Here is a 15602-nt window from a genome sequence, read left to right on the forward strand (position 1 = left end):
ATAGTTAGGGTTGATAAGTGAATAATTAACAAGGCGAAAACATGAATCCAAATGGATAGATAAATTGACTTGTCCAGAAGTTAAGATAACGGTATATGGGCTTAACATATCAACTGACACTACAATTTGAATTAAAAGTTTGAAAGTAATAAGTCCCTTTGATAAGTTTCCGTAGTGTAATAGGAAGACGAAGATTATCAGAACTATGTGATAGATTAGTGGAATATATTTCGAACAAGTTTTCACTTGTATAATTGTCAATCGAATTGTGAAAGGGGTCATAACTTATATACTGGTTGAATCAGAGATTCCCATCACACTGAACTGTGTTTATCTTGTTCACCATAAGATCGGACCTTTATCGATTTAACATGTTTCTGACTGACTATAAAAGTGCCAAACTAGTACTGCTTAGTGTTTAGTAGTTCTTCTGTTGAAATGAAATCTTGACGAATTGATTACACTAAATGTTCACATGAATCACGAAGTAAGCCCTAACTTGGAATCCTGAAGATAAACAGGAAAGGAGGAAAGCTGAAGAACACACTAGTTTGGGAAATGCAAACAGATATGAAAAGAAGGAATAGGAACTGGAAACAACTGGAAAGCATTGACCATGATGGAGATCGCTGGTGAGCGGCCTATGCTCCTCCATGGCGGGGGAGTAACAGTCATAAGTATATATGTATAGATTCAGTTATTGAGATGAACATAAATGTTAATTCACTTACGTTTAACATCACATGTCAAATTCATATCACTTCCAGTAATACCAACAAGACGATCATTTATAAATGCATCACTTAATATTTTTGCATGAAGTTTTCGTTCATCTTTAGGAATAACTAAACAAACAAAAATGAAAAAAAGATACTTAACACTGTAACTGGTAAGTAGTACGTTGATCATTGTTCGAATTCTATTGAATAACTGGTTTCAAACTGTATAGAATCAAATTGTCATTCATGAGAAGCCAAATTACACTTATATCTACACTCTTGAGATCATAAAAACTGTCGATATTAGTTACCTCAGTCTTAATAAATACCACTGACATATTCAGACATTGATTGTTCCATGTCAACAATTGATTAATTATATATGAGTTGTCGGATGCAGAGTAATGGACTAAAGATGTTTTTGAATAGAACATGCAAACCAGCAATGGTGGATGGTGGCTAACAATGGGATACATGAGGCGCGTTTTGTTCTATTTGGAGCTCGTCAGCTAGACTTACCTGAATCTCAGAGTTGATGTTTACCCTGAGACTCGAATTCAGTACCGTTCGTTTCGAAGGCCATCACGTTATTTACCTAAGTACTAAATCCTGATAGCCACCTGCTTGTGCAATGGGGTGAATTTTAATTCACTTGGTATTGTTTGCTTGTATCATCCCATTGTTGTTAAGGGCTGCAATTAAGTCATTGCACACAGGATGCACGCATGCGATGGATTAGAAACTGCCATTCCCTTCTCTGAGACTAAAGTAAGAAAATATATTTATGGTAAATGCTAATTTAGATAACGACTAACGAACTGGTGTAATAAATTTTTTCTAAAAACAAAGATCAAAAGCGAAGGGATTAGCCTAAAAATGGTAAGTCTAAAAGAAACAGTGACAACTGTAATTCAACCAGGTCGGTTGTGAGATAGTGACTCGCTGAAGATAATGGTGGATGATTGCTTAATTTCGTGGATTGGTTGAAGTTAGATATTAACACTGTCAGCTGCCAGCTCAGTGGTCTAGAGCCTCAGCGTTTGCGTGCGAGACTGATAGGTTCTGGGTTTGAATCTCGGGAGGCAGGATCGTGAGTGAGCACTGCTGATGAGTTCTATACTAGGACAAAAAAGCGATCGAGCGCTTCAAGCTTTTTCATGGTGATCTAGCTTCAACTGATTTATGAATTCAACTATAAAATCTAAAAGAGCACGGATTCATTATTTAGATAACGTATAGTTCGAAGTTCAAGATAAGATGGAAAGTCAGGAACATTAAATGTATGTTGATCATTTGGATAACACGTTAAACTTGTATTTGCATCCACCAGAAGCAACATTTTCGTTGAGACTATAATCCATGGATGAACCATTTAGATATAAGATAACAGGTCCTAAATTTTGGTGCGAAATTCATTCGCTCATTTGTTTAAATAGTGTTTCAGCTTTTTAACTGATGTCAGTTCGTGATGAAAATCCTAAATCTAATTCCTAACCTTAACCGTCAACTGTAAATCGTAATTCTAATTCCTTAAACAGGTTTATAACCTTCATCTAGTCCTAGTAGGTAGGTGGACATTTCAATGTCATTTTAACGTGGCTCAGAGGTCATCCATAAATTATCGTCTTACCGCGTTTTCTCTTATAATCTATTTGCAACATAAACCCACAATGTTTGATCATAGAGTACAGTAAAGACATTAGGATCAAACGATGAATTAAATAATGATACACTAGTCAATTATGTGGTATAATTCAGTACTGAAGGTATCTATTGGACGCCTAATGAACACATTGTCTACGGAAAATACTCAACATCCATTGGCCGGATATTATCAGCCTTCTGTGGGAGAAGACAAACCAGCTTCCAGTTGAAGAGGAAATTTGGAAAAGACGTTGGAAGTGGATAGGACAAACATGAAGGAAATCACCAATGTGCATTACAAGGCAATCCCTAACTTGGAATCCTGAAGAGAAGTGGAAAAGAGAAAGGCCAAAGAACACATTACACCGGGAAATAGAAGTAGATATGAAAAGGATGAATATTAACTGGAAAGAACTGGAAAGGAAGGCTCAGGACAAAGTTGAATGGAGAATGCTGGTGGGCGGCCTATGCTCCTCCACGAAGGGTAACAGGAGTAAATAAGTAATGAACACATCAACATTACTTACTTAATTACTTACGCCTGTTACTCCCAATGGAGTATAGGCGCCGACCAGTATACATTGTTAATGATAAAAAAAATTCAACTTACCAGATATTTCTAATGGTTTACTTCGTTCACCATAAACACATTCTAATTTTTGTCCATCTAAACTTAAATTAGCTTTATCTGTTTGTGCTAATGATGAATAAATTCTATGTTCAATTTTTATATTATTTTCGATTTCTGAAGTTGTTCCACGCCAACCATGAAATTCATTTGAAGGTCTAGCTTCAAATACACAATAAATCTAGTAACAAAAAATAAATAATATCAGGAGTTTATGTAGATATGATAGTAATTTTGTTAGTTGAGATCGTAAGTCGATTGAAGCTAGATCACTATGGACAACCTGGAAGCACTGGACGGTCAATTCGTCCTATTGTGAGACTCCTCAGCAATGTGCATCCACGATCCCGTTTCGCGAGGTTCGAACTCAGAACCTTCCAGTCACGTGCGTGAGCGCTTAACCACTAGACCACTGAGTCGGCTGGTATCCAATGGTAATAATGTCTAAGTTAAACCAATACATGAAATTAAGCAACCTTTCACCATTGTCTTCAGTGAGTTGATATCTCACCACAGACCTGGTTGAACTCCCCTGGTTACTGCTTCTCACTGGAACTCCAGGACTGACAGGTCCTGGGCTCAAATCTCATGAGGCGGAATCATGGATAAGCACTGCTGAGGACGCCCACAATAGGACGAAAAGGTTGTCCAGTGCTTCCAGGTTTTCCATGATGATCTAGCTTCAATTGATTCATGATTTCAACTATTAAAAATAATTAAAATAAATTTGGCAGTAAATAAAGGTACTGAGGTTATTGTTCACTTGTTTGCCCCAAATGACCTGGTACAGCCGAAAATTGAGAGAGTCCGCTATCCCTCTCCAAATGCTCTCACATGGCCACGCGAATATATAGCCTCTGCCAGGGAAGTCCTACTCACTGCCTTCTCGTGGCAGGGGTGCTGTTTACGAAATTGAGAGGATGAAAAGTGAATGCCCAGCGTTTTAACCGGGTTGGTGGATATGGAGGGTCCACTCGAATGTTTTTAAGCATAAATGACAGACTATCTCACTAAAATCTGACAATCATACAGTCAACAGTTAATTTGCAAAATAACAATCAATTGTCTCAATCTTAACTGTTCCTTCTGCAAATATCAGTCCATTTTATCTGATTTCATTGCTCATGCATTTCCATACTAATGGCGTTCCGTTTCGGCTTTTTCTTTATCGGTCTTCTACTGAAATACATTCTTTGTCTGGCCATCACTATGTACTACTTATATGGATATAAGTAACCTTCATCACAGAATGAGAAGAGAACCTATTGTCATCAAACATTCTATCTATGAAAGTCACTAACACAGATATAGATCTGCTTAGCAGATTAATAATACAGAATAATTATAGACTTACTCGTAGTTGTTCTCCTTCAGGAATCATTATTTTTGCACTTCCATCAAGTTCTGGAACAACATATGTATCAGGTGAATAGATATATAATCTGGTAAACGGATCCTCTGGTACTGAAAAAAAGATTAATAAAGGTGAGATTATCTTGAGATGCTTAATAATGATTCTTATTAATATAGAACATACTTTATTAGTTACCAACCCCTACATGTAGATTTCTAAGAAGTTTAGTAAATAAGATTTGGAAACTACTTCTATGGCTATTGTGCTGTATTATACGTAGCGTATTCAATAGTCAGTCAGTCACAACTTAGAACTTCGTACATACTTACATCAGTTCGAGTTGCCAAACCACATTAGCACAGAGATGAAGTTGTCGATTCAAATCCCTTAGTGGTAGAAGTAGTAAGAGTTTAAGTAGTAATGTGAAAGATTAAGGTTTGAAAATGTTGTTGAAGGAGTTAAATCCAATGAAGTAAATTTGGCAAGAGAAATAAAGATAGAGACATGAAGAATTCAGATTAGAATTTGGTAGAACAAAAAGAGTGGATGCACCTTCGCTATTGCCAATGATTTTAAGCCATGTCATTGAAGGTCTCTAACTATCGATTGCTATCAAATATGTAGTCTCACATAAAATGCTGATCCCTTGTCATGATTATTAATGTAAGTAATAATTTCCAGAGTTTGTGTAAATATTACTAAGAACTCATGAGAGAGTTGTTGTTGAATCTACTGAATGAACGCTTGAATCAGTTTTCTAAACTCTTCTTGTAACCCGCAGACTAACTCTATACGACAACTTGTACACTCGAGAAAAGACATTTCAGACGGTTTTTGTCTTCTGGAAGGTTCTGGAACACTCTTAAACATAGTAGTTATATAGGTATCAGAAGGAGGTTTTGTAGAGATTTTATTAATTTTATATAGTTGAGATCATGAATCAATTGAAGCTAGACAACCATGGAAAACGTGGAAGCACTGGACGGGCGTTTCGTCCTATTGTGGGACTCTTCAGCAGTGCTCATCCACGACCACGCCTCGCGAGATTCTTGGTCCATGAGGCAATTCCTGGAGTTCCAGTGACAACTCGTGACCAGTCGAGTTAATCCATGTCAGGTAGAGATAGTTATCTACCTCAGTACAATGGAAGTTGGTCGCTCAATTTCATAGATTGGTTGAGGTTAGACATTAACATCGTTGGATACCGGTTCAATGGTTGACTGGTTAAGTGCTCTGGCGCGTGACTGGTAGGTCCTGTGTTACACTCTCACGAGGCGGAATCATCGATTTGCATTGCTGAGGAGTCCCATACTATGACGAAACGGCCGTCTACTGCTTCCTGGTTTTCCATGGTGATCTACCTTCAATTGATTCATGATCTCACCTACAAAAATTACTAAAATCTCCACAAACCCCCCACCCATCTGAATAAATTCATTTAAAGAAATAACTTTTAAACTTACATTGAATAGGTACTTTATCACTTGGTAATTTAATAGTTTTTGATCCATTCGTTTCAGTATTATTTACAAAACATGTAAAATAACCATCATTATTAAATGGATCAAATTCACCAATACGTCTCCAATCCATTTCTAAACGACGTATTGGAGGGATATCACCTTTTCTAATAATAAATTTTTGTTCAGTTGAAGTAATTGCATGCTTTAAAAAGAAAAAAAAACAATCAAATAAAGCATAATTGATCATATTGATATAGAGACTTTTTTGTAACAAACAAGACTTATATTACTAATTTCAGTAGTTGAGATCATGAGTCAGTTGAAGCTAGATCACCATGGGAAACCTGGAAGCACTGGACGGCCGTTTCGTCGTAGTATGCGACTCCTCAGTAGTGCGCATCCACGATCCCGCCTCACGAGATTCGAACCCAGAACCTATCAGTCTGGCGCATGAGCGCTTAACCTCTACAACCACTGAGCTGACAACTAACGGTTTTAACGAAACGGTCGTTCAGTGCTTTCAATTGACTTATGATTTCAATTGTAAACTTACTAAAATCTCCACAAAACCCGCTTCTTTTACTTATATTACTGTTAAATTGTGAATGATATATACATTAAAAGGTATTTTTAAAGTGTACTTCCAACAAATTACTTCGGTTTTTCTGTTTGTTTAACTTGGGTGTTTTTAAGATGTTAAAGAACAATGCTGCTAGTCTGTGAATCACTTCCATCGGTGAATGCAATCTAAGTGATCAATATAAGGCTGGTATATTAGTATTAGATAACTTGATTTCAAATATCTCTTTTGTTTTTCCTGTGAATCATATCCACTGTTATATATGTATAGTGACATGTAATGTTTAAAGGATCGAAATTCATTTCTCTTGAAGGCTATGATCTTTATCAATGTGGTATTGTCACAATACACTTGGTATTGTTTACTTGTATCTTTCCATTTTTGTTTAGGACTGCAATTGATCAGTCTCTTATTGATATTTGTTCATGGTGGACAGATTCGCTCGATATTGCCTGAAGTCATAAGCTTTATATGCAAAGATGGATAATGGCTAGCAGTAGATTCCAGAACACGTTTTTCATACTATTCGAGACAGGATTCCACTGCTAGTCAATATTCACCTTTGTTTATAATGTCAAAATACGTTTGAATTTAACTATATGCCTGGTGTTTTGGATTGGTTGAAGTTAGATATTAACACCATTGGATGCCGGCTGAGTGGTCTATCGGCTAAGTGTTCTAGTGCGGGACTAGTAGGTCCTGGGTTCAAATCTCGTGAGTGCGGGATCGTGGGTGTGCACTGCTGAGGTGTCCCATGATTGGACGAAACGGCTGTCCATGATTGTCTAGCTTCAATTGATTCGTGATTTCAACTATGAAAATAATATTTACTTTGCATTAGATTCCTCATCCATTATCCAATTCTTATACCACCCTTTCACTCACACATTTCCACTCATTTGTTTCTTTTAAATTATATGAACTCTCCAAATTCCATTCAATGATTACGTAACCCACCCTACTTGTTTTTAATTCCATGAATCATTTATTACCTCTAAAATTATCACACAATTTATCTTATCTGTCTTTAAGAGTCCACTCAACTATTACACCACCCACCCTTTATGTTTCCTTCATTCTAACACCTAATAACCTCTGACCTTTTCCTGCACATCTATATGGATATATGAAGTTATCATTGATAACCTTTTGTCATTCCAATCCTTTACTTTCACTTATGTTCTACACTATTTATTACTCCAATGCTAAAATTCTAATACACATTAGATTGTAAGCAGTTGATGAGAAACCATGTTTTATAATGAATTCATATTATTCTGCATCCATTATTGTTGTGACTAGTTAACTGGATGTAATTAAATCTCAGAATTAATGTCCATTTCAAGACTTGGACCCAGTACCTTTGGCTTCAAACTTCATACACTTAGTTACCTAGTCCACATAGCTACTAGTTTGTACAATCAGGTGAATTGAAATTCATGTTTTTTGTCGGTTCTTGATGATGTTGTTCAGAGGAACCATGAAAGCTTCACAACCAAATCTTCCTAGGTCAGAGATAACAACAACTCCAGCATCATGAGATATGAATATCTTATGTTCCATCTTAGAATTTCTCCAGGTAACAAAAGAATTTGTGTAAGAAATTGTTTATCACAAGGGGATTTTGTGGAGATTTTAGTAATTTTATCTAGTTAAGATCATGAATGGGACTCCTCAGTGGCAGTGGGCATCCACGATCCCGCCTCATGATCTTAACTATATAAAATTACTAAAATCTTCACAAGACCCTTTTTTTGATAATGATCATATGCTCACTAGTGACTGGCTCCATGAGGTAATTCCTGGCCGTCTAGTGCTTCCAGATGGTCGAGCTTCAATTGACTCATGATCTTAACTATATATAATTCCAAACTTAATCATCTAAAAAGAAAATCTATGTCTTACAGATATCATTTCTTGACTCATTGATGATGAAGTAAGATTAACTGATGAATCATATTCAGGATTCAAATCCATACAAACCAATCTTGTTGGAAATGTTGAATCTGGATTATCATAAATTGGTTTAAGTATGATTCTTGGATCCGGTGATGCTGAATTCCATAAAAATAAAAATAAAACGAGCAAAGTAAACGATATGGTAAAAACGTCATTAACTCTCAGTGCATGAAGAAAGTAACAACTGAAAAGAACTGGAAAGGATTGTCCAGGACAGGATTGGATGGATAATGCTGGTGTGAAGCCTATGCTCCTTTACGAGGGATAACAGGCGTCAGTAAGTGAGTAAGTAAGTAACATGTACAAAGTGGTAACCTTAGTTTATAGAGATGATATATCAACGAAAATATCTCCTTTTTTTAAGTATATCAAGAGTCAGAATGAGATCTGTCGATACTGAAAGGATAATATATAATCAGAACAAATATCCACCTTTTGTGTAAATAAAAGATTTGAACTTATGTTATCTCTTGTCTATTTCATTAACTGATTCAGTTAATGAACAGTAGCTAACTGAGTACGACTGAGTTAAAGTTAAGAATCTGACTTCTGTTAAATCTTAAAAGAACTTATGAAAATCAGATGGTCGAAATAAAGTTCTGAATCGAATTTTAGTCAGTTTACATCATCTGGAAAGGAAGGCTCAGAACACAGTTGGATGGAGAATGCTGGTGAGCGGCCTATGCTCCTCGACGAGGAGTAACAGGCGTAAGTAAGTGAGTAAGTACATCATCTTTGAGAGGGAGTCGTACAGGTCATAAAGATAGGAATTTCAATACAGTAAAATAGAAGTTATATGATCTCTGTTGACGTATTCTTTTAACAAGCATTATACATTCAATAGTAATGCAGAATTCAACAGTTTAATCAAAATTGAAACCTGTTTGGTTACCTTTAGTTTTTAATCTATCAGAAGTCAGATACTTAAATAAGTTACATCCTGAAATTCGACAATAAGTATAGTAACGCTATGTCAGTGAATATAATGCGACAATTTGTGGTTATTTGCCAGATATCCAACATTCGATTGATTCTCATCGAAAGTTTTGGATCCAGTAATCTATTTACTAACCGAACCTTATTTCACCGATAAATTTAACCAATCAAGTTTGGGTAAATGAAAGTCTTTGTCAATATTGTGCCTACACAACCAAAGTGTTATACATTCATTCATTGTTGTAAGCCGAGCGTAAGCTGATATACACTTTTTACGCCAAAAGTATTTAGTAGAAGATGTATATGTGTTTATTAACAGATGTCTACGCAAGATACTTCAGATCCACTGACCAGACACTATCAACAACAAGCTACTCTGGGAGAGAACAAACCAGATTTCTGCGGAAGAAGAAATCAGGAAGAAGCACTTGTAGTGGATAGAGCACACATTGAGGCAAGCACCCAACTGCGTCACAAGAAAAGCCCTCACATTGAATCCTGAAGGCCAAAACAGGAGAGGAAGACCAAAGAACACATTACTTCGAGAAATGGAGACGGACGTGAGAAGAATAAACAAAAGTTGGATAGAACTAGAAAGGAAGGTCCAGGACAGATTGGGTTGGAATATGCTGGTCGGCGACCTATTCTCCATTGGGAGTAACAGGCGCAAGTTAGTTATTCTACTAATGAACATCCTGATTATCATAATTTCAGGATAAGTTTTTTGAATAAACCATACCATACTACTGATTTCCAAAGATGTTTTCAGCATATAATTAACAATGTCAAATGAATAAAATTTGATTACATAACTTACATATATTAAATTTAATTTCACCAGTTAAATTACTCTTCGGTATTGGTTTACATTGAAATCTTAAATATAAACCACTTGTTAATGGATAATTAACACGAAAATTTTCATCGGAAGTACGAATAACTAAATGATAAAAGATAAGAAGTAAAGTGTAAGCAATGAATATGGATCAGAATGGGGTTTTTGTGGATATTTCAGTATTTTCATAGTTGAAATCATGAGTCATTTGAATCTAGACCATCATGGAAAACGTAGAAGCACTGGATGGCCGTTTCGTCCTATTGCGGGACTCCTCAGCAGTGCGCAGTGCTCTGGCTCGAGATTGGTAGGTCCTGGATTCGAATGTCGGGAGGCGAGATAGAGGATGCGCACTGTTGAGGAGTCCCATAATTAGACGAAACGGCTGTCCAGTGCTTCCAAGTTTTCCATGGTGGTCTATCTTCAATTGACTCATGATTTCAACTATAAAAATTTATATGAAGTTTACATAGGCTTCCTTTCAAAGATACAATAGACCTGTTGCTGTAGTAATAATAATAAAAGTAATAACGAATCGAGAGGAAATCCTGGACCTATATTTCAAGTTAGTCGACATACTTTGATGAGGCATAACTGCAATCGTGAATGGATAATTTCTCCTAGTGTGATTTGAGGTCACTTGCTTTCTAGCTTAACACTCTGTGACGTAATCGTCGAGCTTTTTGATTCATACAGAAAAGTCACACACTATTGGACGCTCAAAGACAATCGTTGCTTACACTAAACCTACCCTGTTAATAATGACTTACTGATTCAGTGGTTTGATCTATATTGTTTTCCTTATGTTCTTTATTCTACTCTTATCTTCCAATTCATCCAGTTGATTCTTATTTTTCATATATACATTCCTGTTATGCCCCGATATGGATAATGAATGGGATCTATTTATGAACCAATACTGTGCATATTTTTTTTAATCGTATAATCGCTAAATAACTAAACTATTCAAAAGGCTATAACTAATCTGAAACGAGGAAGAGCAGTTGGTCCAGATGGATTGGCTCCATAGGTCTTTAATTATGGTGGCCCAATTTTATCGACTAGGTTGACTAATATTCTGGCTAAAATCTGGGAGTTGAATGTAATCTCATCCAACTGGTCACAATCACTTATAAACCCAGTATATGAGAAAGGGCCAAAATCATCCTGTGATAACAGTAGAGGGATTAGTCTGACTAACATAGCATCAAAAATACTAGCCTCAATAATTATCGGGCGCCTAACTAAGACTCGTGAACTCCAAACACGAGAAAATCAGGCTGGCTTCAGACCTGGTCGTGACTGCATCGACCACATATTAACTATTCATCAGGTTTTAGAGCACAGACATGTTTATCGGCGTCCGACAATGATAGTTTTCCTTGAATTGAAAGCAGCATTTGACTCTGTAGACCGAGAGATTCTGTGGCAGTGTCTGTCATTAAAAGATGTACCTGAGAAGTACATAAACCTTGTGAAAGCTCTTTACTCGAACACTACCAGTCGAGTGAGAGCTTATGGCGAACTGTCATCTGATTTTACAACCTTAAGTGGTGTCCGACAAGGTTGTCCACTATCCCCATTTTTGTCTAACTTCATTATAGACCTATTTCTCGTCGACTGAATTTTCAGGAATTGATCTCCTATCAGAGGGTCCACTAATCGACTTAGAATACTCAGATGACATAGTCATTTAATGTTTGAATTGTCATAACCTATTCATGTTGTGGTATGGGCTACTTATATCGAAATAAGTAGTATATAATGCTAGTCAATAATAGAATGTCTGGCAGTAGAAGCTCAATAAGGTCGAGGAGGAAAGAATGGGAACAGAAAGTACCCACTTGTACCCACTTGTGTTCTCGTTCACTACCATGTCGGTAGGTCATGTTGTCCGATACAATATAATAGCTCCAAATTGCCTATCAATCTTACATATTGTTTCAACTAACCGGGCGATTAAAGCACTGATTTTAAGTTTTTAAAGTGGAAAATAACTTACCTTTGTCAGTTATATCAGTGGTTTTGTTTAACTGATAATCAACAATTGTCCAAGTAGGATTTTCACAGTGTTTAGCATCAGGAGTAAAACCTCCAACTATAAAATCCCATGCTGGTGGTTCTTTTTCCTCTTGATCATCATCATCACCAACTTCGGATTCAATAGGTTCAGCTGCTTCAGCAAGACCTAATTCTGTTTTACTACCACTAGTCATTGGTTGAACACGTATTATTGTTTGAATACGTTTAACTTCAACACCATCTCGGTCACGAACAACAGTCCCTTCATAAATTCCTTCATGTTGTTCAGCAGCAGCCCAAATATTTAAATTAGTTTTATCTTGTGAAGTACCTTCAGGGAGTGTTGAATCAGAATCTAATGTCTTTACATCGTCATCTTTCTTTTCTGTTATCGTTTCAGGAAGTGGTCCAATTTTCTTCCATGTAACACTAATATCTTCTTTACCTGGTTTCGTTCTTACTTGAACTATATATGGTTGCATAAATGGAACAGTTACTTCAGCTGGTGGATTAATGATATCATCTGGGGTAACTAAAATCAACAAACAAGATATAAATACGAAATAAATTAGTTTTAATGTTTAAAAATGAGAATTACTTCGATGGAGATATATTGAATAAAATCAAAATCCGGAAATAGCTATACAAGGAGTAGAATCAATCACTACTATGCTGACAACCTACTTTAATATTTCATTGAAATCAATAACCGATCAATGTTAGACTATCATTGAAAACCTGGAACCGTTAGACAGCCGTTTTGTCTCAGTATAGAACACTTTAACAGTGTTCATCTACGATCTCACACGCAAGAGTCGAACCTAGGACCTTCGGTCTAGTGCATGGACGTTTAACCTCTAGGCTACTGAGCCAGCATTCGAAGATGTTAGTGTTCAACTTCAATAGATCCATTATCTCGCGCAACACTTCATTTATTGTCTGTAGTGGATAACTGTCTCACATCCGATACGGATGGGACCCCACTGGTCACGTCTTTTCATCAGAATATTTTATGAGATATTATGTAATAATATATCTACAACTGTCTTTTCAAGCATTCGCAAAATCCTGGCTACATTTAAAGTCAATCCACCTTATTCTTTATTATCAGAAGGGGTTTTTGTGGATATTATTGTAATTTTACTAGTTGAGATCATGAGTCAATTGAAGCTAGACCACCATGGAAAACCTGGAAGCACTGGAAAGCCATTTCGTTCTATCGTGGGACTCCTCAACAGTGCACATCCACGATCCCATCTCGCTAGGTTCGAACCGAAGACCTATCAGCCTTGCAAGCGAGCGCCTAATCTCTAGACCACTGAGCCATCCGACATTTGACGGTGTTAATGTCTAACTACAACCGATCCACCAAATTGAGCGACAAATCCACCGTTGTCTTTATTGAGTTACTGTCTCACAACAGAACTGGTTGAACTCCACTGGTCACTGCTTCTCACTAGAACTCCAGGAAATACCTATTAAGACTGACGGGTCCTGGGTTCGAATCTCGCTAGGCGGGATCGTGGGTGAGCACTGTTGAGGAGTCCCATGCTAGGAAGAAATGACCGTTCAGTGCTTCCAGGTTTTCAATGGTTGTCTGGCTTCAATTGACTCATGTTGTCAACTATTGAAATTATTCTCTAGTGTTAAACATTTCACTTTGTTTTTGGAATTATACAATGTGCCAATAACTCAAAATAACCATACTTATTAGTTTGTATGAAGGTAAAGAGAAAGCAACTTAATACAATGAGTTCATTTGATTACGTAATTAATGTCATCTGTGCTTCATTAAAATTTGTGAACAGAATCGATTTAAAATTTCTTCTCACTTTTTGTCTCACGACATTGAATTGAAGGTTTGTTATTATTATTTATTATTTTCTAATCTAATTGTAAATGCGAAGAGATGTAGTACTTTTTGTACACGGTTAGCAGTGAGACCTTACTTATTTACTTACTTACTTACTCTTGTTACCCCTCGTCGAAGAGCATAGGCCGCTCACCAGCATTCTCCATCCAACTCTGTTCTGGGCCTTCCTTTCCAGTTCTTTCCAGTTAATATTCATCCTTTTCATATCTACTTCTATTTCCCGGTGTAATGTGTTCTTTGGCCTTTCTCTTTTCCACTTCTCTTCAGGATTCCAAGTTAGGGATTGCCTTGTAATGCACATTGGTGATTTCCTTCATGTTTGTCCTATCCACTTCCAACGTGTTTTCTTAATTTCCTCTTCAGATGGAAGCTGGTTTGTCTTCTCCCACAGAAGGCTGATAATATCCGGCCAATGGATGTTGAGTATTTTGCGTAGACAACTGTTTATAAATACTTGTACCTTCTTGATGATGGATGTAGTAGTTCTCCACGTTTCAGCTCCAAACAATAGGACTGTCTTGACGTTCGTATTGAACATTGTCACTTTGAAGTTAGTTGACAGTTGTTTCAACTGATCTTGGTTACGATCAGTGAGACCTAGATCGAGCTGTTCATCCTATTTAGAACTCGACGCCAGGATATATAGGCATCATAGTAGTGATATTCACATTAAAACCTAGCACAATTTGCTTTAGATACCCAATGCGTTATCCATTGAGCTACCTATTCTCAATACTCATCAAGGTTCTCAACAGCTATGAAGGTACTAATAGTGGTTCTGTAGTTTCCTGTTATGGATATTCAGAAGTGCAGTTGACGGATTTTCTAAATTAAACTACTAACCACATACCAATTATACTAAATCTTGGGATATAGCGCAATATAGAAACAATTTACGTCGGTTACAAATATGGCAACAGAAACTAATCACTTGCGGTCCTCTGTTTATAAAAAGTATCTTTTTCAATTCATTGAATAAAGAACTTACTTTCGTCTGCTTCTGTAGCTATAATAACTGGTTCCATCATTCTTGTCCATTGAGGTGTATAAACAGGATCTTTACCTAAGAAATAACCTGTTATTGAATCATTTCCTGATTTAATTGTTTCATATGGTATTGGAAGTCGAACAATAAATGCTCCACGAGCAGTATCTGTAATTTCAGTTTTTGCATCAATAGGAGTTCCATTAATAGAATACCAAATTGTATGATGAGTATCTAAGATTTCAGGCTAAAATAAAATAAATAACCGACAGAATATGGTCATAATAGTGATTTAAACAAGGTATAATATAATTCAGAAGAGGGTTTTGTAGAGATTTCAGTATTTTCAAAGTTGAAACCATGAGTCAATTGAAGCTAGACCATCATGGAAAACCTGGAAGCACTGGACAGCCATTTCGTCCCTATTATGGGACTCCTCAGCAGTACGGATGCGCGATCTACCGCATGTGTGATTCAAACTCGTAACCTCCATGACTCTACATACCGTCCCTCGTAGACAATCAAAGTGTCAACAATGATGAAAAGCAATCAGCACAGATGACAGTACTACTTAGATACTGTGAGGATACGATGTTTAGTGTTG

General features: G+C 36.6%; 1 protein-coding gene across 1 annotated transcript in view; it reads right to left on the minus strand.

Moving 5' to 3' along the window:
* The window catches only part of Smp_146950 (hypothetical protein), a gene marked incomplete at both ends in the record, with an annotated part of 126748 nt that overhangs the window by 25749 nt on the left and 85397 nt on the right, over positions 1-15602 (minus strand). The window contains 7 exons of the mRNA XM_018796423.1: positions 732-845; positions 2974-3172; positions 4346-4455; positions 5809-6010; positions 8372-8442; positions 10101-10223; positions 12121-12663. Coding sequence (XP_018650637.1) covers positions 732-845; positions 2974-3172; positions 4346-4455; positions 5809-6010; positions 8372-8442; positions 10101-10223; positions 12121-12663 — 1362 coding nt within the window. The remainder of the gene's footprint in view (positions 1-731; positions 846-2973; positions 3173-4345; positions 4456-5808; positions 6011-8371; positions 8443-10100; positions 10224-12120; positions 12664-15602) is intronic.

Source organism: Schistosoma mansoni, chromosome 2 (genome assembly GCF_000237925.1).
Source record: "Schistosoma mansoni strain Puerto Rico chromosome 2, complete genome".
Lineage (NCBI taxonomy): Eukaryota > Metazoa > Platyhelminthes > Trematoda > Strigeidida > Schistosomatidae > Schistosoma > Schistosoma mansoni.